Raw genomic sequence first — 23,736 nt, forward strand, 5'->3', positions numbered from 1 at the left:
GGTGTTTTTACGGTTTTCCATCCAGTTTGAAGAAGCCTCTCCAGCTGTAGTTGGATGGTGTAGTGAAAGCCCGCCCTCTCACGTACCGAGGGAGATATTACAGAATTGAAAGATCGTCTTCGCAAGAAATACATGGGAAAAAGTGTTTCCCTATATTTGTGACATTTAATCCACTGCTAAACAAACGAGTTTCGTTTGTTTTGTATCGGTTTTGGTTGTGACCTTTACAGTGTTCTCTCCAAAATCGTTGGACACTCCAAAAAATGCTACGGAAAACATGTGTTTTATTAATTCAGTACATTTTAACAGTAATATGCGCAATTGGTAAGCATGTTAGTCTTTGCCGTAAAATTCACAAAAGGCACCGCTGGGATTCGAACCCAGGATCTCCTGTTTACTAGACAGGCGCTTTAACCAACTAAGCCACGGCGCCGCCAAGCGTCGAACCTCAAATTACAGCTCAAGTATGTGTAATTGAATTATATATCTATTGTATCCAACTGTATGAATGTAAATGACACTATTACATATGTTTTAAGTACTGCATTCTTTAGTGTAGCTAAAGTATCGTTCTTATCGTTCGCTCTCGCTAGCTGTTAATAACAAACTTATTTTGGCTTATTAGCTAGCTAGCTAAATTACTTCTTACGATGGATTACATGTCCTAATGGGGACAGAAGCTAAGATAGCTATCATAAGTTGTTTTGTTTTGTTTTTTGATAGCTCTCGAGCTATCAAACACATGGAGGCGCGGGCAGTTGTCTGTTTGGAGCCTTCCGTCGACAGAACACACATTTCGTGATTAGGTTAGTGTTCTCCATGCGAGAGACAGAAAAAGGTTTCCCACATTCTTCACACTGAAAAACAATATTTCAATCTGTCACATATGAACGGACACGTTCTAATTTTCTCCATAATAGAAGAGCAGCTTGCTGCACCTTGAGGGTCTGAAGGCCCATGCCCTGTGCTCTCCTGGTCTCAATTACAGCGGGGATGTGCTCACACTGCTCAATGTTCCACAAACGCACTGTAGAGTCCTAAAGCACGTGTACAGAGTCGGAATAAACAAACATAACGCAATGCATGAGGTGCTCCGCGATATATTATCTAACCCTCACATCTCAAAAGGATATAATATAAGGAACAACATCCAACAGCACATTATGATACCTAACCACTAGCACCTTTTTAAAGTCCCGTCTTTTATCATGCAGCGATAAATTGCTAACTCTCCACAAATCAATGTTCTACAATTCACCATATTAGAGAGCTCAAGCACAGCTAACATTAAAACCGAAGAATGATTCATTTATCTTTATCTAAACGTCTATTTAACTTGGCTGATTTCTATTACATTTATATTATATTATGTTTCACCTTGGAGGATGACACCACCCATTTCTTATCAGCACTGATGTCCACATCTGTCACCCAATCCAAATGTCCCTGGGTAAGAAAATGTACACAAATGATTATCATCAACATGCCAAATGCCATTACAAATGTAACTCCTATGTAGGCTATGACTACTTGCTTGCACTTGTTAAAACTTTGATCAAATAAGCCACTTAATGATGAACTAAAATAAAATACAATTTACCTTCAATGTCAGGATTTTACACAGTCCCCTCATGTCCCACAGTGCTACAGTCCTGTCATATGCACCAGACACAAGAACTGAGGCTAGAAATCAGATCATTTGACGGTTAGGAACAAAGTGGAACCACACACACCCTGCAGCTCAGATCAGAGACACATACACCAATATTTGCCCCCTGCAGCTAAGATCAGAGACACATACCCCAACATATGCCCCCTGCAGCTAAGATCAGAGACTTTAGTTCAGAGTGTACAAATGGCTTTGTCTTATCACTCTGCATCATAAGATCATTGAACAAAGCCACCCAAAAGTTCCCATGAATCAAATATGATCAGCCTTTCAAACCACCTTCTCCACAACAGAGATTCTACATAGTCAGATCAGGTCCCATTACACATGTAGTTTTCCATATTTTGTAATCATTTGCTGATATAACATTTTGTCCATATTTGACTGGACTGTCTGAGTGGCACCAGTAGATAAGGTTTATAGCAAGTTTATTCAAGTTTATTCAAGTTCGGTTTATTCGTCACATACATAGTCATACACAGTATAACTCGCAGTGAAATGGTGGAGAGTGCTCTGTCCAAACTGAGGAAGAGAAACAGGGGTGCAGACAAATATATATATTCTATGTATGTATTTAGCATTAGAGGCATGGACATGCGTGGTACCGTCACTGGAGAAGGCACAGGAGCTGACACTGCCCTCATGGCCCCTGCAGAGCTGCACCCCTCCCCTGGTGCGGAATGAACCTGTCTGCACATCCCACAGCTGCAGAGTGCGGTCCCACGATGCTGTACACAAGTAGCGGCTGTCGTGGGTGAAGCAGCAGCTGGAGATAACATTGGTGTGGCCGCTGGATGGAGGAAGGAGGAGGAGGGTGGGTACAAAGCACATAGCATGTTCTCATTATCTAGTGTACAGTAAGAACAACAAAATGAGCTGCTAGAAGACATCCATTGTTCAAAAGGAAAAGTCTAGAGGAGCTACTGTATGAATTAGAAATCCACCCAACATAGAGAGTTATTTCTACCTGTTAATGGTCAGAGTGGTTTTGTGAGAGCAGAGGTCCCATAATTTAATGGACCCATCTACTGACGTGCTGGCCAAATGTTGACTCTGAGCATCAAACTGACAGCTCATCACTGTGGACGTATGATGGCCTAAGACAGAAAGAAACTGACATTAGTAGTCTTACTCTCTCCAAGTCAATGGGATCAGGATGAGCTTCCCAAAAGCACCAAAGCACAAAGGCTATTGAGAGATGGTAGACTGAGCATCTCTTTAAGCACACTCTCACAGTGATATTCCTAGCTTATTAAGGCCATGTTTAGACAGAAGAGAGGAGTTAGGGTTCTACCACAGACTACATACCCAGGCTATGGACTCTACGCCAAGTGTGATTCACATGTCCAGTAGCTTTGCCTTGAGCTCAAAAACACGTGCTCATTGGCTACATGTGACAAGCAGGAACACATATCAGCCTTAACCCTCCCGGTTTCAAAGGCAACAATCAGATAGCAAGTTGGAAGTGGTTATCACTAATAATGGGAGAAAAATGATTAAAAACTGGTTAAAAACAGTTATTGAGTTTAAATATTTGAAGTTACTAATATTGATTAATTGTTTGATGTCTAATATATCTCCAATGACATGAAGACAAATCATAATAATCATAATAATGTACTACAGTAATTATAATACAATATAGAGAGATAGATATGTTAACAGCAACTACATTTGAATGAATTACAACAACAAAAAACAACTTGGGACCACAGATAGTTAAACATTACTAATGAAGATATACTCTGTTGCAAATAACAGGGAGTAATGTGAATTCTGAGTATATAGACTACTAGGAATTTCTTGCTATAAATGAACAAGGACTGCAAAAGCAACAGCCAAGCATCCTTCAAAAAGAGGCGGTGAGAGGCTGGGAGATCCGTGATGAGACCTAGAACATTTGGCCAGAGGCTATGAGTGGTGCCTTTTCAAATACAGCCTACTGTTGCAAGCTTTCCTGTATGGCGGTAAGAAATCTTCCAAGTATAGCTGCTTGCAACTGGACAATGCAGTAATATGGATAAGAATAATTTTGAAAACTCTCTGGTGCCAGTGGTAACAATTTAAATATATGCAGTGCGAAATATAATCATCATAATCAGAGAAAGCATTGTGATAAAACCACGATGCTTAGCTCTAATTAGAAATAATACGATACAAGCCTACTACCTCTCATGTAGTGCAGTCTCTGTCCTGTGTCGGCACAGCTGAGGTAAAGAGCATTCTCTGTGTCTGAGGCAGAGGCAACGCATGTCCCATCCCCCGACACGCTGCATGACATCAACAAACCCCCCTGCTTTACTGTCCACTGAAAACACACACACATGCATGCACATACACACAAATATGCAGAAACACACAAAGTCTCTGTTACTGCATGTTTAACACCCTCACCATTTTACTCATCAGTATTAAAAGGAGAGTTGGAGCAAAGTTTAACTAAAGAAATTAAAAAAAGATGGAGTGGAATATGCATGAGGGTTTGAATAATTCACCAGTATTTTGCCAGTCTCCAAGTCCCAGGCATTTACATTCTTGTCCCAGGAGGATGTTACTACTCTGAGGGAGGCCATGACAGACAATAAGAAAAAGACCTTTCAAGGGAATGCCTAATGCAGAATATCATGTATGACTCCCATGACTGAGAGTGATTGGTGAAACAGGTCAGAGGAAGAACAGAAATACAGTGTTATTGTAATCTTATTAGGTCACCCTGGCTGCAAAATGACATTTACACACAAACCATGCCAAATGTCTTTAGGCATAAGAGTGGACTACATTTACCATATGAGCCTATATCACACTATATGATAAAGATTTCATCAGCATTCAGTCATAATAATAACAACACAAAGTGGTGTATTAATTAGCGGGTGCTCCTGTGAAGAAACTGATTACAGCAGCAAAGCGATTCCCCACAGACATTTCTCTGCCTCCTACGTTGCCTGGCAACAGCGTCTGTGGCAGCAGGGTGTGCAAACAAAGGCCTCTGTAATAAAAGCCCCAGACAGGGGAGAGTGGAATCGGAGACTCTGGCATAGGAGAGTGTCTATTTGTTGGCAACGGAGGCTTACAACGACAAGGCATTTTATTGAAGGGCTAAATGGATTTTAAATGCCTTTGGTCTGACAGATTTGCTATTAAGCTGAGTTACTGACTGCATAATGCTATTGCTGTCTTAAGCATCAAGTGACATAAATGTATTAAAGGGAATAAATTAAATCAAAATAAAGTAATTAAATGAACAATGACAATAGAAAAATGTGATAATAGTAATAAGCACAATATATCAGATTTAGCCTTTCTGTAAAGAGGATAAACGCACACATTGAAACATAGCCCAGTACACACCTGTGTTGTGACAAGCAAGTAGTGGCCCTATTAAGGACATGACAGAGATCTCTCACAAGGAAATATCATTAGTGTCTTTGTTTACATAGTTTTATTGTTTCTTTTATTATCTAAATGTATTTAATAGGAAAGACCCTTACAGACTTTTCACCTGAAACATCATGGTTATGGAGATAAATTCTCATAACAATAGTCTAATTATATGCAGGCTTACTCTCTTTGGAAAGCAAAGGTTCTGTCAGCAGGTTGGCTGTGTGCATGTCTTTTACCTGCTAGTTTCTCTACCTGTTTTTTTCTGGCACCAAACAGCATTCAGTGATGACTGCTGAGTGTCCACCTTTCAACACCATCAATGGAGTTCCTGTCTCCACATCCTACAAAGAAAAACAAACGTTATATATATATAAGCTTGAAGGAAAAAAGAGACTGCCCGGAGGAGGGTGAGGGGGGAATTTTTTATTTATAAATATAAACACACACCCACACACCCACACGCACACACAAACAAATGTGTTTGTTTGTGTTGCCATTTGTTGCTATTATATATATATATATATATATATATATATATATATATATATATATATATATATATATATATTGCTGCCATAGCAACAAATGGCAAAACAAATACATTTGTTTGTATTGCCAGATGAAATAAAAATTATGATGTTATGATTTAAAAATCTACTTTTTCTAGTGTTTGCTCCTCCTACAAATTCAGCAGCAGAAGCACTTTGTTCTTTGTTTGCACAAGGACATCTGTCTGAAAGATACATACATATACATACATATATATATATATGTGTGTGTGTGTGTGTGTGTGTGTGTGTGTGTGTGTGTGTGTTACATAAAACACAATACAACATACTTAACCATTTAACCTACAGAAAAATACCACAAAAGAAACAGCTTGAGGTCCACTGTACTCCACTGTATGTCATAATGTGAAGTGTCAGATGTCTGGTTCATTGTTTATTGTCTGGTTCATTGTCACACCCAGAATATCGCGGTCTTGTCATAGGAGCTAGTGAGAAGTCGGGTGTCATGGAAACAGAAGTGGCAGCTGGTGACAGAATCATCATGTCCTCTTAACACCTTTACAGGGATCTACATGAGAGATCGCACATCAGTTAAACAACCACCATGTGGGGGAAAGAAAAAAAAACACTTTCTCACCATAAATTGTAGTTTAATTAATAACAATAACAAGAGTTTACTGCAATTCATTTGAAAATTGTGCTAAATACAGCTTCGGATTTGCCAGCCGACAAAATCTTAAAGCTACAGCTTTCCCGACACTTACTGGAGGCAATGTGGATATGTTGATGTCCCTTTTTTAATTAACAGTCATTATTTTGACACTTTATTAAATAATTTAGCAAGCAATGAGAATATAACAGAATGTACAGGTGAATGTTTGCTAATTTAATGTAATTTAGCTCAGCTACAAATGTATTTTTATAACTTTATATGATACACTGACAAACAATCTTATTTCCAGCCTGCGCCATACGGACAAACTGGGCGGTTACGTTTGACAATGAGGCTGTCCATCAAATCGCTGGGGCCACGCCCACACATCAAAATGGTCATATGTGGCAGAAAAAAAAAAGAAAATTCTAAATTCTCCCGTTAATGTCGTTTTAGGGTAAAATCGGAAGGTAACGTTAACTGAAACATTTGGTTTTCACAGATTTAAAAAACAAACAAACAGGGCCTTTAAATAGACATGAACGATGCTACTATGTGGCCTACTACATATCTATGTTGGGATTATGTTAACACGGGCCATATGAAGCAGAGAACCATTCATTCCAAACTGAAAAGCCATTTTGCTGTACCTGTACATTTACGCTATTAACTTATATAAGTGGATTCTTATCAAAAACAGGCAGTTGTTGCTAAAACTGTCTTCACCTTCACTCTAAAATTACTATGCTAATATAAGATGTTTATCTTGCGTGACCGAAGTTAACATAAAGATGGTACTACATCTACATCTGCTTAATAAATAAAAACATTTAAATAACGGAAGAAATAACTAGTTAGCTACAACGATAGAAATTTGCAATATCAATAGCCTCATATGTTACAAACCTGTGCAAGCGCCTCATGTTCCCACAGTGGGGCAACTTCTCTTTTCTCCTCAATTATCGGTTCATCAAGCGCCAAAGGATCCATGCTTACCTTTGACATTTCCACTAGAAACTTGTACCGAACTATATGTCTGTTTGTTTGTTTTTTCCTCAAACAAATCCCCTGAACCTCTTAAACTCCAACAGAACCACCCCGTAAGTCACATTTTGGCCATTTTTAATCAAGTTGTTGCACAACGTAAGGGGTTTCCATAGCAGCAAGTCTCGCTTCAATGGAGAGCTCTACGTGTAGAACTGGAAACGTTTGGGAAGTGTACACCATAGCTACACACACCACTCACTTCATTAGACACAGATACCTCGCACTTATTCTTATCGTCACTTTATTAGGCTCACATCATAGGTGCTGTTAAAATTATTACGCATCTGTTGACAACCATTCATTCAAAGTTCATCACAGGCGTTTTTTAGCACATCCAGCAGTGAAACAATGGTGAAGCCAATGGAGGCTTCTATATTAAGGCAACTTATGCATGTGACTTTGGACTATAGTCCATTACCATACATCTACAAGGTGTTTTATTAAACAAGTGTTTCAAATAAAGCTGATAGTGAGGGGATTTATAATACATTATGGACTAAAACATAGTAGGGGGGGTCATTCAGAGTAACTTTATTTTAAAGTCATGTACAAGTTTACAAGGCATTTTCTTAATTTTGCTAAAGTTGAAGATGGGCACAGAGTAGTCATTTACAGGTATTATTTCCTTAAACTATGTATTGTAGTAAAATCCTCATGGAGGATGGGTTATCCCTCTCAAAGAAATCACTTCTTTACTTCTTTCCACGAAGATTTTTTTAACCTGAGAGAGAGAGAGAGAGTTTTATTCTCCAGGGATGTTTTAACATTCAAATAAATCAATTACTTACACAGCAAGTATTTAAATACATTTATCTATTTGATGAAGTAGGTAGATTATGTCTGATTAAAGCTGCTAGATAATATTGTATATTATGGCTAAACAGCTGGTAACGAGAGCAAGACCATGACCTCTGGAGCAGCTCTACCGTGCACGCCGCCCCCAACTCAGCGACATCGTCGCTGTCGGAGTCGTCCGAGCTGGAGTCGGACTCCTCTGCTTTCTTCTTTTTCTTCTTCTGCTTTCCTTTATGCTTGTGCTTCTTACTCTTCTTCTTATGCTAGTAGAGATGAAGAATCAAAAGGGGTAGAGAGAGATGAACAGAACTTTCCTCCACATCTCCATGGAAACAGCGAGCTGCATATGGTCTGGTTTCCAAGGCCTGAGTGTGGGAGCTGACTGTACCTTACTCTCTTTCCGGTGTTTGTGATCTTTCTTGGCTTTGTGCTTCTGTTTCTTAGCTGTCTCCTCCTGTGCCTGTGATGAAGATGAGGGGAACACTTGTCCTGGAAGGAGAGACAGGGAGTGACTTATCACCCAAATTCTTCTGTAGAGGCAGACTAAAGAGCAATCTGATTGTGAAAACAAAGCTCCAATAATTTCTGGTAACATGGAGAAATAAATACAGCTGGCTTTGCTGCAGAGGCTTTGAGTTATTTATGTTATTGCTGTGTTTGAACAGTCAAATCATTAAAATGCGATACAGCCCATATAATTCCCCAGCTTTGCTATTTTTCTTGTAGCTACCTGTCATCACACTGACATGCTCTGTTCTGAGAACAAAAGATTGCTTCTTATTTATTTAGTGCTCTGATGTTACTTAACTCTTAAGGGACATCTTTTCTATAATAATTTCATACAAATAATGAGGTAGTATAAGCAAAGCAGAACGATCACATTTGTGGCCATTGGAGTACAGCCTGTCTCTGGTGTTAGGACAGTGACTGACCAGGAGGGGGCAGTCTGGGACCAAACTCCTCACTGTCGAGCCCTCCCATCTGAACAGAAGAAACAGCCAATGCATCCTTCTGCTCCCCCTTGTCTGAGAGAAGCTTGGACTCTGAAAAGTGTGGATGCTCCCCCTTGTCTGAGAGAAGCTTGGACTCTGAAAAGTGTAAGTAAAATTATATTGGAATATACTTTTGACTGTTTTAATGTCATCTCCAATTTAAGAGCAGCCTCCATTTTCCTTCAACATTCTAAAAAGACACCTACCCGTCATACTGCTTGATGAAACAGTAGAAACAGGTGGGGCAAGCAGGTTGACACTTGCTGCAATTGGTTCATTCGTCTGAGGCTTTGCTTCCTGTTCCTCGTCTTCACCGCTTTCTTCCGCAGAGGAAGACGAGCTCTTCTCATCAGAAGAGCTGGCAAAGATGGCCTTGAACAGGTCCATTGGTGGTCTGACCTCTTCCTCATCAGCCCTGTCATCATCCTCAGTCTGCTTGGCAGTCTGTTCGGTCACAGGCTCAGTTGTTTTAGGCTGGATAGGAGAATTGTGCAAGAATGAAAAGACCTTACTGCAGAGCATGGAAGCCCCAGGACTGGATCTGGAAAGCAGAGCTTTGTGAGTAATGGTGTACCTGGGCAGTGGCTGTAGGGTCTGGGGCGGTTGCAGCTGTGCTTGTCTGCTCCTGGTGTGCTGCACTCACTTCACTTCGCGCCTCACTGATGAACCTGCTGAGTGGGTCTTTAGGCTTTACCTCTTGGCCAGTCACGTCCCACCTGGAGCGTTTGCCAGTGGCTGTGGGGGTGGGGCCAGGGGCAGGCCCAATGGCTGACCCCGAGGCAGACTGAGAGCCCCCTCTGTCTTCTGTTATGGTCAGGAAGTTGAACACAGAGAACTTATCTCGCTTCACTTTGGGCATGCCCACTACACTCGAGCTGTCAATCAGAAAAGAAGCCAAAAGAAACAGCATAGAAAGGCATGCTTAGCAGTATTTTCACAATTCAGTACACTTCTGGGAGGGATGCATCAATCTTACCCCGGATAAGGGTCTGGGACATTAAACCTCTTGCATAGTAGTTTATCGGGGTGCCACTCAAAGGTTTCTCTGGTGAGTTTCCCAAACATCTTCATCTTCACTGCTGCCTGCTTATCATCTGCATCATTCTAAGAATCAAACACAGACACACACTACTATTTATTAAAAGTGAACTACAATTTAGTCATCCTCATTTAAAAAAAGTCATATGCCAAGGAAGCTTGACATAACACTGTCATTTTAAACTACACCTTTCATTACACTCAGCTGAAAATATAACACAAACGTGAAAGTGGTGTGGCCGACCTCCTGATCTCGAGCCACCTCCACAGTGTCCTCGCTGTCCTCGTGTTTGGCACGGGTGAAGCGGGAGGAGAGCGAGGAGTTGCTCGGCTTGTAGAGCACGGCAGCGCGCACAAACTCCTCCCGCTCACGGCCCCTCTCCCACTCGGTCATCGTCAGGTCCAGACTCGACTCGAGAGCCTCTGGACAGATCGCACGCATCCACACAAACACACCCCTTTAGATATAATAACTACAGGATCACCACATACAAGACTGTAATGGTAATATACTAATGTTGGGGTGATTTTAGTTTATTCCATAAACAGGTGCGAGAGTTCACATAGATTCAACACTGGATTCTTGACCTTTATCGCCCTGCTTGAGTCGACTGATGTAGAGGTCGTAGCGAGCCTGTTTGGCCGGGTTCTTTTCAAATGGCTTGAAGGTCTGGCTGGTGTTAGCAGTGGGGCTGGACCAGGCACAGAGGGCCAGCTGGGCAGCAGCTGAAGCCTGGGGCTGGGCTCGCAGGGGTCCCTGTGAGGCAGACACCTGGGGCTGAGTGGTGGGATCAGGCTGTGGGCTAGTGGGCTGGAAGCGGCTGGAAAGAGCCTGAAGGGCAGAGGCTCGGGCAGCTGCCACCACTGCAGCACGGCCCTCGGGAGAAGCCATGTCTCCCAGCGCTCTCTTGTCCTCTGCTGCCTTACGGATCCCACTAAGCCTCTCTCTGTCCTTACTGTCCAAGAGCTCAAACACAGAGCTAGGGCCTGCTCAAAGTGCGCGCACACACACACACACACACACACACACACACACACACACTTTTACTGTTAACTCAGCTTTGTATGACAAATGTATATAGCCTTGATAAAAAGCTTTGTATGCCAAATTAAGCTTTTTCCACAATCAGCACAAAACAGTTTTATCATTACAAAATACTCTATTATGTATATACTTGTACACAACATGACCTGTATTTGGCATATTTTCTTAATCACTTTATTATCTGGTTTTATAGTTTCGTTTTTTTGACTACATTTAGTATGTAAGCAGAGCAGAGATAAAGTTCTTGCATGTGTTATATTTGGTTAATAAAGTGATTTGTGTTCAGGATTTAAGTTTGAGCACAGGAAGAGATTGGAATTTAAAATAAATAGTGTAAGCACTGGTAAGATTTAAAAACATACAAAGCATCTTTACCTTGTAGGGTGGTCTCTCCTAGCATTTCTCTCCTCTGGGTCGAGTCCAGCATGTGGCGACCCTGCTGTGGTGCATCCTGGGATAGGTGTCCACGAGATGCCTGCAGGGCCTGGGCTACGATCGGGCTGACAGATGACAGGTCCACCACTGGCCGGAAATAATGCACTGGCCGGTAATCTCGTGGGAGAACTGGCGGTGGAAATACCTGGGTAAAGGTTTAGATTGGCAGCAGTGAAGGAATCCATATGCATTTGTTTTATTTTCTGATTGTTTTTAATTATGAGTTATATTTGTACTTCTGAACTTTTCTGAATGTCAAACTCTCCTGTGCCATGGTAACCACCTGCAAGATATCATAGTCAGGAGGCGATAACTCTCAGGCCTCATCCACCCGTTCCTCCATCTACGCCCGTTTCTCCATCTAGCCCTGTGTCTGATCTCCCCCTTGTTGCCTGCTTCTTAAGTTTGATTTCACTTCTGTGCTGTCAGACCAACCCTCACCCGACTGCCTGTTAGACTAGCACCCTTTTTCAGACTAAAGAAAATAACTGACCCAAAGTGTGTCTACGCACGCAAATAAACATCCAAACTCTCAGGATCAATATGGGCTCCTGACTCTTCATTGCCAAAGTTCTAACTGCAGGAATTTACTACTTAATATTTTGAGGTCACAACTGTTTTAAATACATACATATTACTTTGAGATTCAATGTGCCTATATTGTGTAAACAAAATATACCACTTTCAACTAATGTCAAGAACATGTAAGGAATACATACCGTTTTAACTTCTGTGCCTTTGGAAGCCAAGGTGAAACCTTCCAAAATCTTTCCCACATATGCAGCATCGTTTTTAGAGTCTGGATTAAATAAAAAAAAAAAGAAAAAAAAGAAACTTCCTCTTAAGTAATTCATAAGAGCAGTAAAGATGACAGATCCGACAGACTTATTTTACAGATGTTGTAAGATTAATTTAGTCTATGACAGAGCATCACTATTTCTTATCTCTGCGCTACATTACAAGACAGGCGAGATGACTGAAGTCATGACTAAACTGACATCTGTTTGTCTGTACCGCATATGATTAAAGGGCCAATTTTCACATGCGCTGTGTAGCATCCCACCACATATCAATTTGGGTGGTGTGAGAAAGTGTTGAGGACTTGAGACTCCCCATTCTTTTTGCTGTGGTACTGCTGAGGGGCGGTCCATCCATACAGTCCATCCCCTGGCTCCTCCCCTCCCAGCACAGCATCATAGTTGGACATGGCATCTCTGTGGTAGATATCATCATCCTCCTCTTCCATTGCTCCCACTCCAAATGCCTTCATGCACATACAAGCCCAAAACAGCAATAGGACAGATTCTTTATATATTACTACTTTGTGAGCTCATTAATACCACGTCTAGGACAATAGAACTATTCTTGTCAATTATGTACGTAAAAATCAGTTAAATCCATAAACCTCACCTGTCCTGCGATTCCACCCTTACGATGCTGTCCTGGCTTCCTTTCTCCAAACAGACTGGACCTATCAGAGTCCAGTGTGAACAGGTTGATATGCCCCATCCCTGAATGGCCTGCCAGAGCTTGGAGGGGGTCAAGTCCTCGGTAGCCCAGACCATGCAGGTCATCTTTAGGGGTGAAATCCACTGGGGTCACGTCTTTGGGCGCAAAGGTCACATTTTCTGGGGCAAACTCATCTTCATTCTACAAAAAAGTTTTAAAAGTTTCAATTGAAATTTGAATTTCACAATTAAGGGGTGTTATTAATTAATGGGTGTTGTTTACAGATACAGTCACAACAGAAATGTAATACTGCAGTACACCTTAGTATAAAGTATTACAAAATTCATAAGCTTATGTCTTACTTTCCAACAAAAGTGAAAACTAAAATGTATATGATCAGATCATATAAAAACAACAACAAAAAAAAACAAACTGAAGTCAGGTGGCAACAATCAATTAAATTATTATTTGTTACCGATTTACCAACTGCACTGGCAGTTGGTAAACCCTCATAAATATTCAATAGGATAGTAATGATATACTGTGACATGAATAAACACCTCAGATTCTTCAGATCCATTGGGTGGCAAAGCACATCCATAAGCTCTGACATCTGTAATAACCAATCAAGACAGAAATTATTCATCATTCACCTTTGAATATGCTGCTGGTGTTATGACCCATAAGCTTTGAAAAAGCATGCATTAGAGCTGACCTGGCTCTTGTTTCCTTTGTCTCCTCTTCACCCTGGGTCCAACCCCTTGCCCATCCTTCCAGCCCATTTTCCTAAGCAGCTGCACTCCTATAGATGACCTGCCATGAACACTCAAATGTAATGCGAATGATACATTACACAAATATAAGCTCCTTCTGCATTTCTGACAATGCAGCTTCTCATAGTGGATTGACTATGGGTCAAAAAAGGGCCATGGCAAAGGAAAAGTTGCATATATGATGCTGTAACATTCAAGCATATCTCCTCCAGTGCATGATGCAGTCCAACATCTGCTCCTATTTAGTTTACTCTCACCATCAAAAACTCAGCAAATGTTCAGTTTCAACAGCAAACCCTGAGTTAGACAAAAAGCATTCACCTTTTCTCCTAGAGATTAGCTGCCCAATATAATACACTTGCCACTGATATTTCAACACGCCTAAAGTCATGGACTACATGATGTGCTAGGAGTGAACTTTGCAAGCAACAGATCATCCAAAATAGGGCTGGGGACCCTCATGTTAGATGGTAGGGCAGTAAAGTACCGTGTGGGTGTAATCATCTCTTCCAGCAGAGTGTCTCCTGGGATGGGTGCAGAAAGTGAGCTGATGGCCTGGGCTTTGTCCTTGAGCTGGTCTGGCCTCCCAGAAGCAAAGTCATCAGTCGTGGTGATCTCCCGTGGTGCAATACCATGCTCACTAAAATCCTTTAGTACGAGAAGATTTTCCAGAACTAATTGGTAATTCATAAAACAGGAGAAATGTAAAATTGTCCATGTGACTACAATTATCTTAAGTAATTTAAAGGGCTATCTGACAACCAGATTAAGCCTGATTTTTGACCATCATACATTTGTCTTTAAAAGTTTGTAAAACTGTATCTTCAAACCTTAGTCAGTGCGTAGCAAAAGGTGTTCTGTGTTAGTCTGTAATCTCTGTATTTATATATGTTAGTAGTCTGTAATTATATATGTTAGTAGGACAAGTTCATGAGGCAGACGTTTGTTCAAATGTAAGGTCTTGAATAACCACCTCTTATGTACATGCATTTATTGTGCATGAACAAGGATTTCTACATATGTAAACAGAAGCACTGAGATTTGCAAGCATCCATAAAAAGAAAGACAAAATACATTTCTCATGCTTTAGAACCTCCAAATATCTTGACCCAAGACCCAAGGTTGTACCCAACAGTTCACACAAGGCACATTATACTTTATTATACACACGTTGTACATACTTCTTCATCCATAAAATCCTCTGGCCTAGCGTCATGCCTCTCTGCTTTCTGCTGTCTCGACGACACAAACGTGGATGGTGTCCAGCCTATACAGGGCCGAGTGAAACTTGAGAGGTCCAATCTAGTACAAGCCTTTACCAAAACCACACAAGCGAACTACTGGTAACCAGAAATGACTGTTATGAACGGCTCTAACTCGCCTTCTTTCGACCCAACAGTGTTGAAGTATCCAGCAGAGAAGCCTCCTGTAAAGGCGCCGTGAAACCTCTTGTAACGGCCTTTCTCATCCTTAACCGTCTGGTCTTGCACCGGTATCGGCTTTCGAATTGGTTCATCTAAAAAAATGACACATTGACATGAATATTTGTGCCATAGCCACAGTTATCTAGCTAGTGGTCTTCTCCGTCTGTCTTTAGATAGCCACTGTAGCTAGACGCTAGCTATTAAGCACTAATTTAGTTCACATAGATAGCTCGCATGCTTGTTAGACCACAGTTAAACATTTACAGTTTCAAAACGTCACTGGTTCTATTGCACGGTATATATTTGACTTCGCTATTTTAAAACGTTTTTAACCTTCTTCAAGAGGCTCCAAAGGAGATCCATATGTGACAAAATCTTCATCGCTCTCTCCATCGGACGCCATGTTTGTTTGCACTACGGCGGCCGCAGAGGTCCAGATAGCAGATCATTTCTCTTAAAGCTTTAAGTGGCCCATTTCTATTAAAACCGCAACACACTTTTTTGGGAGCGGGTGTGTCCTTTAAACGAGTGTGATAATCAACTGTAGGACAATACAATAATTTCTGTTACAGCTCTAAGTAGCCTTATTTCTTTTAAAACCGTAACACACTTTTTTTTTGGAGGGGGGGGGGGTCTTTTTTACGACTGTGATAACTACACTATGTACAATGTATATATGGATATGTATATATGTATGTACACAATGTATACCAATATATTGTCGCTACATTGCAGAAATCCCTATAATTGTACCTGGTTGAACAGTAGACTATATGTTTCTGCTCGCTGACGCAGTCTACTGCTTTAACAGCGACAGGAGGAAGTGACGCATAAACAAATACGGAAACACGTATTTGTTTACAGTGCTACGGAAGTGGCTATCTTACGCTAGTTAGTTAGGGATGTTGATTTTCGAGTGGAAACTAGGAAACAATTTTGAAGTTTTAGCTTATCCAGACGACTGATGACTACGATTAAGCGAATGATTAAAAGGTCATTTAAGGATAAATATGATGCGTAAAAGACTAAGACCGGAGGCGCTAACGACATCATATTTAAGGTTTGGTGCATTTGAACGTTAGACAGTTGCCTAATCTTGTATCGTGTCTAACTAGTTGCACTGCTGTCTACTACTAGCTAGTGTAACCGCTGTGTAACCGGCTTCTGACTGTATATTTTCTCCTCATTAAAAAGCACAATTGGAAGAGAGAAAACGACGGCTTCAATTACGCATTCGCAGTTCCATGTAGATCTCTGGTTCTGTTTCACTGTGCAAAACTGGATACTGGACTTTGGAAGGCCCATTGTAATGGTGAGTAATATTATGGGACTTATTGGGTCTCATTCGCTTAAGAAAATTATTTAAAAATCCTCTTAATCTGGCTTCACGAAGATTTAGATTTTCGCCAATGTTTTTATTTGGGTTTTGTTATTGGGTACGAGTAGAATCCATGCAACCTTACGCCCTTTTGAGCGCTGACATTTCTGTGCAAAAATAATTGTTCGTTGCATTTTCATCAGTTTTACAGTTGTATAATTCTATGATTTAATTTATGTATAATATTAAAAATATATTTTTATTATTTAAAAAATATTGTCTTTTAGAATAAATAAATACTACCCTAACACTTCAGTTCACATCAGTTATGTTATTTGGCAACCATGCCATCCAATAATCAGTGAAATAAAGAGTTTGTATCTGTCTGCCTCCATTGTGCAGTAATGAAGAAAAAAGTCATAAATGTGAGAAATAAAAGTGCTGTTAGGGCTGGGATTTTCTCCGTCTTAGGTTTACTGAAACAGCGCGCTTTAGGATAACTGAGGTTTATCTCTTTAGACCACCTCCTCACTGTACGAAGGCAGAAGCATCAGAATGGACATACAAGCTTCTTTAGAAAGCAAGATAAAGAGGAGGATGGGATGGAGATTTTACACATTTCAGATTGTTGAAGGACAAGCAAAGTAACTAATCTCTAGACAACTCGGCTAAAAATGACTTCACTGTTAATGTATGTGAAGCGATACCTTTTATGATGCTGTCCATGCTCAGCTAAATGGTATATCAGTTCTCTTTACTCCTTTTCCACTGCTGTAAGTAACATTAGGCTACTGCAAACTGTTTTTTGGAAAATGTTTTTCTTTTTATGATGGCGTGTGCACTTAATTAACTCTGGTAGAGATGTAATCCCTGATTAACTTTACACCCAACTCTGGTAGTTGTAGAGGAAAACCATTTTTTGGCTTCAAAAACCTAGAACCTGTCCCTGGGCAGTTTGGAAAAACACAATTCCAATTAATAGAAGAAAGGCAGTGTGACGGAGACTGTCGCTCAGGGAGGCGAAATTGGTGCTCTTGTTGCTGTGCCAGAGAGCTGGCTCTTTGGTCTGCTGGTTAGGGCACATGTTTACCACCTGTTGGACCTGGGTTTGAGACCTAGTTATGGTCGTTGCCTTCAGCCTTTGTCACTGGGAAAGGGAAAAGTGGCCAAAACTATACACACAGCACTGCTGTCTCATGCCCTTTACAGTGATTGGCAGGACGTTTACCTTTGTTAATTATGAACACCTGGCATGCGCTTTCAGGTTATAAGGACAATGGGATTCGTCATTATAAGAACAAAGATGCAAAGAATTCTGCGGTTTACGACTATGTCCTGAATCTGACGTAGGCTTTTCCTAAGGACCTTTAAGAGCACATTTAAGAAAAACTTAGGAAGATATTGTTGAATGAGAGACCCGATGTTTTCTACCTTCTACAAATGTTTGTTACAAGATCGTTGTATTGTATTTTAGCTCATGAGTGTGCTTCTAATGTGCTTACTTGAACTTCAAACTTAAAAATACATAGCTTTGTAATAGTCAGACAACGTAATAAAGTAATAAAGTTTTTTATTTTCTTTTAGATTATACTGCCCCTGGATTGGTTCCCTCTGAACAAACCAAGTGCTGGAGATTACTTTCACATGGCCTACAACATCATCACGCCATTTCTGCTTCTCAAGGTTCCAGCAGCTTCTTGTGTGGCCTGCCAACTGAATAAATCATCTATGATGAACAAATAATTAACAAAATTAAGTAGATTAAGCATGGTAGTAAATAAATTATTCTAACTTAAATATAATAGTCATGCAATTAACATTCGAAGCAACCAGTGTACTTGTAACTAAGCTTTAGTAATGCTAGCACTCCTGTGAAGAAGGCTCTGTAAAAGCACAATGCTGCAGTGTGCTTTAAAGACCACTGCTTTAAAGATCACTGCTCTGTCTTGTAGCTGATTGAGCGAAGCCCCACCACACTGCCACGATCAGCAGTATATTTGAGCATCATCACATTTGTCATGGGGACCAGCATCCACCTGGTGGGAGACTCTGTCAACCACCGCCTCATCCTCAGTGGCTATCAGAACCACCTGTCCGTCCGAGAGAACCCCATCATAAAAGACCTAAAGCCCACCTCCCTGGTACATTCATCACATCAATTATAAATGGGAAATAACAAGCTCTCAAGACCTAAGTGTGTGTTTTGACTGTAAGTTATTTTAAAAGCATGGAAAGCCATTGTTCCCCATTTATCTTCATCGGATCTTTAGCATTGTTTCCCATTTATCTTTAACGACTATTTTGCTTATGAAAACCACACGTTATAGTTGGTGTTCCTGATGAATTTTTGTTTTCATTTTCAGATCGACTCCTTCGAGCTCTTGTATTACTATGATGAGCACTTGGGTCATTCCATGTGGTAGGTAATCTCTCTTTGACTTTCTCCATCTTTGTGTGAATGTGTCTTGACGACCCACTATAATACAAAACATTTTAACTTTATTTGTCCCCTGCTAGTCTCTTAAGTTTATGTACACAAGTAATTGAAAATGTACAGTACTGATGGAGGTATCAAAGATTTAGTAATATGTGTTGCTCAGTACAAAAGCTATCACAGTACTGCCTTTGTAAACTGCATTCTGCTTTCCCTGCAGGTATATCCCATTCTTCCTCATCTTTTTCCTCTATTTTACTGGCTGCTTCACTCAAGCTAAAGAGGAAATGATGCCATGGTCAGGCTGGCTACTCCTGGGCCCCAGTGCTCTCTATTATTGGTAATTTAATGAATTAGTAAATTAATGTTCTCTGGGAGTTTGGCTTTGCTAACATGTTTTTAACATTTGGTAACATGAACTATTAGAACAAGTGACATTGTTTTGTATTTAGCAGAACTGTTACCAACTATCATACAAATCTGTTGCTGGTTCAGCAAAATGGTTCAGGAAATGTGTATGTGTGTGTATACATACACACACACACACACACACACACACACACACACACACACACACACACTACATATACTATATATATATATATATATATATATATATATATATATATATATATATATATATATATATATATATATATTCAGTTGGACGTATTAAAAGACCCAATAGAATTGCCCAGTTTTTAAAACGGTACAATGTTTGATGCATTGCAGGTACCTGGTGACAGAGGGCCAGATCTTTGTTCTGTATCTCTTCACGTTCTTCGCCATGGCTGCCACGGTGATGCGTCAGAAACGCCTGGGCTACACGCTGGACAGTAATGGACGTTTCCTTCTCTATAACTTCATCATAACCCTGGGCTTGGTGGTCGTTTGGGTGGCCTATCTGTGGAACGACAGTGTTCTACGCAAAAAATACCCCAGTATTATCTATGTACCAGAACCTTGGTCCTACTACACGTTACATATCAAAAGTAGCTAGGCCACCTGTGACAAGTTAACACTGAGAACTGTCAAATACAGATATTTGTGCTGTCATTGCAATCAAAGGTGCTCTTTTTCATATGGTGAAAAGGAGCCCATCAAGATATGGGGTATTAGCATTACTTTGGCAAAGAAAATGAATGCAATAAAGCCACTCTGCGGTAAATGAAAAGGTCATTGTAGAGAGAGGAGCTGTAATAATAACAAGCTTGTTGGTTGTACTGGCATGAGAAATGCAAGAATGCCTTACATAAGACCTGAGAGAACGGCACCGTACGGTTGTGAAGTATACCATTCAGAACATGTCTCTACTTTCATCACGCAACAGTATTTTGTTTATTTTAAAAAAAATGTATTTATTGAGATAGATGGTTCCACTTATTTCTCTTTATAAGTGCTTTTCAAGACCACTGGAGTATTGTTCCAAAAAAAGGTGCAAGTTATCATTAGACGGCGTAGTTTTGGGGGAGGGGAGGGACAATTCCTGCTCACACTACTCATGTAAGTTGGGTAGTGTGTCAGCAGTATCCTTGCCCACACAAAAAAAAAAGACGAAATAAAACAAGCGCCACTGTTGTTAGGTTTTAGTTATTACTTTAAAAAATAATAGTCATCAAAGCCGGACCACATCGTGTTAATGTGTCAATTCTAAATGGTACATTCTATACTTGTGTTTGTGGTGAGTTGTCTTTCTAAAGGAACTAGTTTACAGAACTGAATATCCGGTATTATCCTATGGTATCACAGACGTGATCTTTTTGTCATAATACACATTGACTATTCTGTTAGTTTTTGCAAACTTGTGTACAGTTTGAACATGTGAACTGTATTGCTGTACTGTATTTGAACATGCTGTTCATAATTGTAAAACATTCATGACTGATTGCTGATCTGGAATCAGTAAATGTCTTTTTTTTTTTTTTTTTACTAGATCATTGCCTGTTAAATGTTTTATCAATCCGGGCTAATAGGTACACTGAATGTTCACATTTAGCTCCAATTTAGTTAACATATATGTGGGTATATTCCAAGCTTTATTGCATAGTTTTCCAGATTTAACCTAGATTAAGCCTCATCTTAGGCTAAAAAAGTTTTTATTCGAACAATTTAAATTGGTCAGCTAGGTTGTGACTGGAAAACCAGTCATAAATACATGTTTTGTATCAACATTTCCATCAGTGCAAAATATTTGTATCTCTCAGATCATAAAACCTGTATCTTCATACTGATTGGTAAACTGCATCATTGCATCACCTGAGCATACAAAGTTTCCTATTAGTATCTCTGCTGAATCTAGTTGACACAATATTGTAGATACAGAAACCTTTTGGTTCTGTGCTTACCTACTGTTGTTATGACCTGATCTAGGGAGAGTTGTAACAGTATTGGTGGATGGTATAATGTAAGCTCAGTGACAGTAACAGCTGCTAAAAGTGGAGTGAGCTTTTTAAAAGAACTGGAACAGAAACAAGACTTGCTATTGCTGAAATCAACAGACACACTCACTGCTGACTGTGCTCTCAGCTGCTGACTTATCGACCGAAAACAAAATACAAACAGAAGACAGCTGCTTCCCTAACTTCCTGACTACACATAAACATACAAAACCCATTACCAACACAAACAGCACCCAACCCTACGCCTGGTGTGTTACTGTATACAATGATTGTACAAAAATGAGTATATAGAGGTTGGATGGAAAGGTTTAGCAGATGTACCAAAAAGGGAAAACCAATATTACACATTACAATCCACATTACAAGCAAAGCAGTAACACTGCACAGCAAGAGTGAGACAAACTGAGAGTAAGTTCTAGGCTGTTTAAACTGCATGCGTAGGTCCTTTTATGTCAAAGGAAGATGGTGCAGAGTCACGGTGGAACTCCCACACTGGCCCATGGATCAAACTCCAAGGAAGTTCAGACAAAACATGGACAGGAGCAAAAATCAGACTGGAGCTGGAGAAACACACAACACACACAATGGGACGTAACACTGTTTTAAGAGATAGGGTTGAATATGATAGGTGGTATCATATATCACTGTTGCTGTGGCAACAAAGCTATCAGTTACATCATTGCCATGGTGGACTTTAGATCTATCCAGTAGTTGTAAGGGAGGGACATTACTGGAAGCCATCTGCACACAGGTGAGACGTGTCTTTAGCAATGGTAAGTGCGAACAAAATTTTTAATAGTATTTTTAGATTATTTGGTCTTGGTGAGTTTTATAATGGTCATTTATGTCGCATTTCTCAATCTTCATTCAGGCAAAGTTTTTTGCCCAGACCCAGATTCATGGTAAGCTGTTTTAAACTGCTCCAGGCAGTAGGCCTGTTAGTACATTATTATGTTATTACAAGAGTAAGGAATTTCAGTAATGAAATGTTTACATATCTGTCTCCCAAGTATCCTTAGTAACAGTTGTAGTTAAAGTTACATAGTACTCTCATTCAGAAGGAAGCCTCTATAACAATCTTTCTCTCCTTGTAGAATTTAAAGAATGTTTCTCCTTGTATGACAAGAAGCGGAAGGGGAAAATTGAAGCCAAGGACCTAATCACTGTGATGCGTTGTTTAGGCACCTGTCCCACCTACAATGAGGTTACCCGGCATCTGCAGGTCCATAAGATAGGTACAGCTCAGATGCTTACTATAGATCACACTGCATTGCACATTACAGACTTTGGTCCCACATGTAATATAGAAAGGAAATAATTTAAACACTGAGAAGTGAATCTAAAATTAAATCAGAATTGAAATAGTTTTCTTTGTAAATATATGTATTTTGGATTGTTACTTAGCACAGGCAGTTTGAATCTTTCAAGCATCCACATCATTCCTCAGATTCAATGTGCAAAATATGCTCCTTACAAGATGAATTAAAAAAATTCTCCCTACGTACTGTGTTAAATATAGCTTGAAATAATGACACGTTGCCTTACATGTGAAACAGTGAGTCATCTCAGATTCAGCTCTGATGGTGACTCTGTGGGTGTGTTCTGGTTCAGACAAGGCAGGGGAGTTGGAGTTCTCCACATTCCTGACCATAATGCACAGGCAGATGCAGCAGGAAGACCCCAAGACAGAGATCTTGGAGGCTCTGCGCATGACTGACAAGCAGAAGAAGGGCTACATCCTGGCATCGGAGCTGCGTGCCAAGCTCACAGGCCTGGGAGAGAAACTCACTGACAAAGAAGGTATAATATGGCCAAAGATGCACAGCTAGTAAATTTGAAGGAACATAGATTCAAAGTGTAAAGTGGCATATTATCCTTTGATTTCATTAAGCCCTTTCTCTTGAAAGATCTGAGATCCATGTTTGTTAAAAAATTTAGCATGGCACTGAACTTAAATGATGCGTGTAAGATACATCAAGTCCATATTTGAAAGTTAGAAAATGAAATGACATGGCCCTGTCTATTAGACACAGATGGCCTTTCAATTGTGAATCATACACTGCATAGATAAAACATGATGTCATTTGTGCCTTTCAGAACAGAAGAAGGCATTGCAATAAACAGGCTCTGATTAGACTGCTTAAAATCTTACATATCTTTTCTCTATTACATCTGCAGTGGACGCACTGTTTAAGGAGGCTCACGTTGGCCCTGATGGTCGCATTCAGTATGAGGAGTTCACCAGAATTGTCACCCTGCCTCCTGTGGACTACTGAGAGGCCATGGCACGGGAAGAGGATGTGGGCTTACAATGTTGTACCGCTTATTCTATTTACTTGCTTCTTAGTTGAGACAAAAAAAGAACATATCCTC

General features: G+C 40.2%; 4 protein-coding genes and 1 non-coding gene across 12 annotated transcripts; 2 read left to right on the forward strand and 3 right to left on the reverse strand.

The window, feature by feature from the left end:
• Window positions 1-270: 270 nt before the first annotated feature.
• LOC113576716 (WD repeat-containing protein 88) lies at window positions 271-7,418 on the reverse strand. Of its 5 annotated transcripts, none has more exons than XM_081706348.1 (11): window positions 7,211-7,418; window positions 6,020-6,130; window positions 5,306-5,394; window positions 4,165-4,228; window positions 3,839-3,977; window positions 2,637-2,766; window positions 2,275-2,459; window positions 1,601-1,683; window positions 1,378-1,446; window positions 939-1,037; window positions 271-857 (listed from the first exon to the last, which is right to left on the reverse strand). In XM_081706348.1, exons 1-11 carry the CDS (start codon window positions 7,217-7,219, stop codon window positions 735-737), a joined length of 1,101 nt encoding a protein of 366 aa, XP_081562474.1. In that variant the 5' UTR covers window positions 7,220-7,418; the 3' UTR covers window positions 271-734. The 5 variants fall into 5 exon arrangements, with proteins under 5 accessions (XP_081562474.1, XP_026864760.1, XP_081562476.1 ...); XM_027008959.3 differs by having other exon boundaries at window positions 7,121-7,412; XM_081706350.1 differs by lacking the exon at window positions 6,020-6,130 and having other exon boundaries at window positions 7,211-7,410.
• On the reverse strand, window positions 360-433 carry trnat-agu (transfer RNA threonine (anticodon AGU)). Its single transcript has one exon. It is a non-coding gene; the product is annotated as a tRNA-Thr (tRNA).
• Window positions 7,419-7,485: 67 nt separating the features above from the next.
• On the reverse strand, window positions 7,486-15,702 carry gpatch1 (G patch domain containing 1). 2 transcript variants are annotated; one of them, XM_027008957.3, is made up of 19 exons: window positions 15,546-15,702; window positions 15,170-15,304; window positions 14,970-15,055; window positions 14,276-14,436; window positions 13,731-13,828; window positions 13,576-13,628; window positions 12,977-13,216; window positions 12,680-12,830; window positions 12,286-12,365; window positions 11,507-11,711; window positions 10,675-11,073; window positions 10,331-10,509; window positions 10,025-10,152; window positions 9,623-9,923; window positions 9,255-9,522; window positions 8,989-9,144; window positions 8,445-8,545; window positions 8,188-8,319; window positions 7,486-7,982 (listed from the first exon to the last, which is right to left on the reverse strand). In XM_027008957.3, the coding sequence occupies exons 1-19, from the start codon at window positions 15,613-15,615 to the stop codon at window positions 7,914-7,916; spliced, it is 3,012 nt and encodes a 1,003-aa protein (XP_026864758.2). In that variant the 5' UTR covers window positions 15,616-15,702; the 3' UTR covers window positions 7,486-7,913. The 2 variants fall into 2 exon arrangements, with proteins under 2 accessions (XP_026864758.2, XP_026864759.2); XM_027008958.3 differs by having other exon boundaries at window positions 8,171-8,319.
• Window positions 15,703-16,086: 384 nt separating this feature from the next.
• Window positions 16,087-20,849, forward strand: cln6a (CLN6 transmembrane ER protein a). Its single transcript, XM_027008915.3, has 7 exons — window positions 16,087-16,272; window positions 16,407-16,524; window positions 18,115-18,213; window positions 18,483-18,671; window positions 18,894-18,949; window positions 19,185-19,304; window positions 19,697-20,849. The coding sequence occupies exons 1-7, from the start codon at window positions 16,223-16,225 to the stop codon at window positions 19,962-19,964; spliced, it is 900 nt and encodes a 299-aa protein (XP_026864716.2). The 5' UTR covers window positions 16,087-16,222; the 3' UTR covers window positions 19,965-20,849.
• Window positions 20,850-21,372: 523 nt separating this feature from the next.
• calml4a (calmodulin-like 4a) lies at window positions 21,373-23,679 on the forward strand. Of its 3 annotated transcripts, none has more exons than XM_027008922.3 (5): window positions 21,373-22,136; window positions 22,235-22,265; window positions 22,458-22,598; window positions 22,975-23,163; window positions 23,542-23,679. In XM_027008922.3, the coding sequence occupies exons 1-5, from the start codon at window positions 22,134-22,136 to the stop codon at window positions 23,637-23,639; spliced, it is 462 nt and encodes a 153-aa protein (XP_026864723.1). In that variant the 5' UTR covers window positions 21,373-22,133; the 3' UTR covers window positions 23,640-23,679. The 3 variants fall into 3 exon arrangements, with proteins under 3 accessions (XP_026864723.1, XP_081562053.1, XP_081562052.1); XM_081705927.1 differs by having other exon boundaries at window positions 22,545-22,598; XM_081705926.1 differs by lacking the exon at window positions 22,235-22,265 and having other exon boundaries at window positions 22,490-22,598.
• The last annotated feature ends 57 nt before the right edge of the window (window positions 23,680-23,736 follow it).

Source organism: Electrophorus electricus, chromosome 23, assembly GCF_041902795.1.
Source record: "Electrophorus electricus isolate QZ-2024a chromosome 23, ASM4190279v1, whole genome shotgun sequence".
NCBI lineage: Eukaryota > Metazoa > Chordata > Actinopteri > Gymnotiformes > Gymnotidae > Electrophorus > Electrophorus electricus.